Source organism: Mastomys coucha, unplaced genomic scaffold (genome assembly GCF_008632895.1).
Source record: "Mastomys coucha isolate ucsf_1 unplaced genomic scaffold, UCSF_Mcou_1 pScaffold21, whole genome shotgun sequence".
Classification (NCBI taxonomy): domain Eukaryota; kingdom Metazoa; phylum Chordata; class Mammalia; order Rodentia; family Muridae; genus Mastomys; species Mastomys coucha.
In genome coordinates this window covers 3,034,711-3,039,338 of record NW_022196904.1, presented here as the reverse complement: position 1 = coordinate 3,039,338, position 4,628 = coordinate 3,034,711, and the positions used below count along the sequence as shown (strand labels likewise).

The 4,628-nt window shown below is 47.0% G+C and overlaps 1 protein-coding gene across 1 annotated transcript in view; it reads right to left on the bottom strand.

Moving 5' to 3' along the window:
- Positions 1–4,628, bottom strand: part of Eddm13 (epididymal protein 13) — a 30,095-nt gene that overhangs the window by 9,255 nt on the left and 16,212 nt on the right. The window contains exons 5-6 of the mRNA XM_031390916.1: positions 1,729–1,748; positions 566–592 (exon numbers count right to left, since the gene is read on the bottom strand). Of these exons, the coding sequence (XP_031246776.1) occupies positions 566–592; positions 1,729–1,748 (47 nt within the window). The remainder of the gene's footprint in view (positions 1–565; positions 593–1,728; positions 1,749–4,628) is intronic.

The window sequence follows — 4,628 nt, the reverse complement described above, 5'->3', positions numbered from 1 at the left end:
GGTGTATGGTGTGTAGTGGTGGGCTGTGTGTGTGTGTGTGTGTGTGTGTGTGTGTGTGTGTGGTATGAATTTGTGTGCTAGAGTATACATGTGGAGGTCAGAGCACAGCTAATGACAGTCCATCCTGTCCTGCCTCTACTTGCAGCCCAGGGACTGAACTCAGATCATCAGCCTTGGCAAGAAGTGCATTTCCTCACTGAGCCATTTCTCCAGCTGTTTGTTTGTGACAAGGTCTCAACTAGTTCAAGCTGGCCTTGAACTTCTGATCCTCTTGTGTCCACCTCCAGAGTGCTGGCCCTACAGGTCTGTACCACCTCACTCAGCTTGCCAGCTGCACCTGGTACACATTTGATATATCTTAATCCCTCTTCTAGCTCAATGCCTAGAAGATGGCTCAGCACAGCGAATGGAACATGAGGTTTGTCTGTTGCTTAAATGCATGATGTCGTGTGGTCATGCTGCTAATGATGGTAGAGTTTTGGTATGTAGGGTGATATCTCTTCTAACCTGAAAAGCTAATACCTTTAAATATCCAAGACCAGAAATGATGAAGCCACCAACTTACCATTCAGTACTTGGAGGCTCAGTAGACCTAAGACAATAAAAAAATGCAAATAGAATCTCAAAGGTAGCCAGACAGAACCCAGGTCAATAGAGCCCCTGGGCTCTCCCCAAGCCCCTGTCTCCTAAAGCTCCTTGTGGAATTCTTGCCCACTTGCCTGCCTGCATGCTTGCCTGCCTGTCTGCCTGCATGCCTGTCTGTCTGTCTACCTGCGTGCCTGTCTGTCTGTCTGCCTGCATGCCTGTCTGTCTGTCTGCCTGCATGCCTGTCTGTCTGCCTGCATGCCTGTCTGCCTGTCTGTCTGTCTGCATGCATGCATACCTGTCTGTCTGCCTGCCTGCATGCCTGTTTGCCTGTCTGTCTGTCTGTCTGCCTGCCTGCATGCATGCATACCTGTCTGTCTGTCTGCATGCATGCATGTCTGTCTGTCTGCCTGCATGCATGTTTGCCTGTCTCCTTGCTTGCTGCCTACTCTTCTTTCCTTCTTTCCTTTCTTCCTTTCCTTTTGATGTAGGAGAAACTGGGAATAATAAATGTAACTTGGGCTGTGAAACTATAGAAGACAAGATGTTCCGTTCAGAGTTGGCTCCCTTCTGTGCATTAGCCAGAAGCACTCAGGCTCATTAAAGAGTTTTTCTTTATTAAATTCTAAGTGGTATAGCAATTTCTCACTGGGAAGGCTTGTCAAGTCTATATTCTTTAACACATTCTGTTTGGGTCTCACTGAAGTTCTGGCTGACCTGGAACTTACTATGTAGCCCAGGCTGACCTTAATCTCACAGAGCTCTCCCTTTCTTTACTTCTGGGCTTAAAGGTGTGTATATTACTATGCCCAGTACCAACCCCATCCCATATCATCACCATCACCACCACCACCACCACCACCACCACCACCATCATCATCATCATGATGTGTGTGTGTGTGTGTGTTTACCCACATGACTATGGGCACATGCATATTATAGCAACTACCACCACCACCATCATCGTGTGTGTGTGTGTGTGTGTGTGTGTGTGTGTGTGTGTGTTTACCCATGTGACTATGGGCACATGCATGTTATAGCAAGCATGTAGAGGTCAGAGGACAACTTTCAGGAGTCAGTTCTCTCCTTGCACCATGTAGGACCTGGGGATCAAACTTAGGCCACTAGACTTAGCAACAAGACCCTCTATGTGCTGAAGCACCCTACTAGTCTGTGTGTGTGCATGTGTGTGCATGGTATGTTTCTGCCATATGTACAGGCATCAGGCAGGTAGGCCAGAGGTCAACCCCAGTTGTCATTTTTCAGGAGCTATCCATCCTATTTTTAGAAACAGTCTCTCATTGGCCTTGAGCTCACCAGTGGGCCCCAGAGATCCACCAGCTGGTGCTTTCCTAGCACTGGACTATAGGTATGCACCGTCTCTCCCTGAGTGTCTTCACTGGACTATAGGTTCACTGGACTATAGGCATGCACAGTCTCTCCCCGTGTATGTTCACTGGGACTATAGGCATGCACAGTCTCTCCCCGTGTATGTTCTGGTGATTTAAGTCAGGTCCTGAATTTCCAGGCAGTCCATTGTTGACACATCTCAGGTTCCCATCTTCCCACACACTCCAGCACACACAGCAATGGGAAGAAGCTTGTTACACAAGTCCAGGGCCCACGTAGAAGGAGGTACTTACCAAGGATCCCTGCGGTCCATCCAGGAGACAGGAGGTGTTGACGAGACCAGGGTCCATGAGAGAGGAGAAATAAATCACATTAGATGGTGGGAGATGGGAGCTCAGAGCCCAGGACAGTAGGCCTTAGAGCAGAGCTGAAGAGGACTAGACATGGAGGTCAAAAGAGACTCTGATGGTGTGAAGGACCGAAGGGAGGGGCAGGGCACTTTAAAGTTGTCAGTATCTTTACATGCTTATTTATGCACTTGATTTCATGTGTATGAGTGTTTTGCCTGCATATGTCTGTGCACCACATATATACCTGGTGCACAGATAAGAAGAGGTTGGGAGCGCTGGTGAGATAGCTCAGTAGGTAAGAGCACCGACTGCTCTTCTGAAGGTCCTGAGTTCAAATCCCAGCAACCACATGGTGGCCCACAACCACCTGTAATGAGATCTGATGCCTTCTTCTGGTGCGTCCAAAGACAGCTACAGTGTACTTATTTATAATAATAAATAAATCTTTGGGCCGGAGTGAGCAGAGACTGAGCGAGTGGGGCTGACTGGAGCCAGCGTCCTAAAAGTCAATTCCCAACAACCAGATGAAGGCTCACAACCATCTGTACAGCTACAGTGTGTACTCATATACATAAAATAAATAAATAAATCTTTAAAAGAAAAAAAAGAAGAAGAGGTTGGGGGCTGGAGAGATGGTTCAGTGGTTAAGAGCACTGACTGCTCTTCCAGAGGCTAAGTTCAATTCCCTGGTGGCTCACAACCATCTGTAATGGGATCTGATGCCCTCTTCTTGTGTGTCTAAAGACAGGCTACAGTATACTCATATATATAAAATAAATTAATCTTAAAAAAAAAAAAAGAGGTTGGGCCTCCTAGAACTAAAGTTACAGATAGCTGTGAGCTGGCATATGAGTGCAAGGAATCGAGCTCAAGTCTTCTGGAAGAGCAGCCAGTGCTCTCATGATTGAGCCACCTTTCCAGCCCCCAATTTTTGAAAATATTTGTTCTTATTTATTTGTTTGTTTGTTTGTTTTTGGTTTGAGACAGGGTTTCTCTGTAAAGCCCTGGTATCCTGGAACTCACTCTGTAAACCAGGCTGGCCTTGAACTCACAAATCCACCTGCCTCTGTCTCCCAAGTGCTGGGATTAAAGGCATGCGCCACCACCGCCCAGCTTGTTTTTATTTTTTATGTATGTATGTGTGTATGTATGTATGTATATGTATCTCTGTGTATGTGTGTGTGCCACATAAGTGCAAGTGCCCACACAGGCCAGGAAAAGGCATTAGACCCCCGGGGTCTGGTATCACAGATGAGTGTGAGTCACCAAATGTGTGCTAGGAACCAAATTTGTGTACTCTGCAAGAACAGAACGCATTTTTTTTTTAAAGATTTATGTATTTTATGTATGTAAGTACACTGCAGCTGTCTTCAGACACACCAGAAGAGGGCATCAGATCCCATTACAGATGGTTGTGAGCCACCAGGTGGTTGCTGGGAATTGAACTCAGGACCTCTTGAAATGGCATCTCTCCAACCCCTAGAAAGCACTCTCTTAACCATTGAGTCCTATCCCCTGGAATCCTGCTTTAGTGTGTGTGTTTGCATCTCGAGGCCAGAAGGGGACATCAGATTCAGATCTCCTGAAGCTGGCAGAAAGAGCAGATGTGAGCCACCAGGTGTGGGTAGGATTTGAACTCAGATCTTCTGGAAGAGCAGCAAGTGCTCTTAATCACTAACCTATTTCTTTAAGCTTCTCTTATAATTTTTAAAAATTATATGGTATTTATTTATTGGGGTGTGTGTGTGTGTAGAGGTCAGAGGACAACTGATCGGAGGAGCCAATTCTCTCCTTCCACCCCATGGATACTGGAGATCAAACTCAGGGTTAGCTGCAAGCTCCTTTTACCCTCTGAGCCATCTTGCTGTTCCTCCACCTGTCCTTTGGAAGATGAGAGTAATGCATTCCCCATTCTGCCCCCACTCCAGACAGTCCCCGCACTGATGTGGGCCTCCTGGCAGGAATAAGAAGGTGAAGCAGGTGAAAGACGAAACATATGAACTTACGTTTCAGTACTGTTGAAACAGGAACATCAAGGAGAGGAAAATCCGGGTGGAATTGTTGGGTAAGGTCAGAAGTGAAGAAGAAATGGGTGTTAACAATGGCTGACCCTCCCCCATTCCACCTGGAGCATCCTGAGCAGGCCCACCCCACAAGGAACATGGAGTTCAAACGGCACAGGCAAAGAGGCTGTATACAGAGATGCTGGATCCTCTGTGACCTGTCTGCATTAGGACGCATTCATCCCTATCCCCTGGCCCGGTTCCCCCTGGGAATTCACCCTCCAGAAATCTAGAGGACATCAGAAAAGCATCTCTACTCTTCTATCCTGCCTCTGGACCC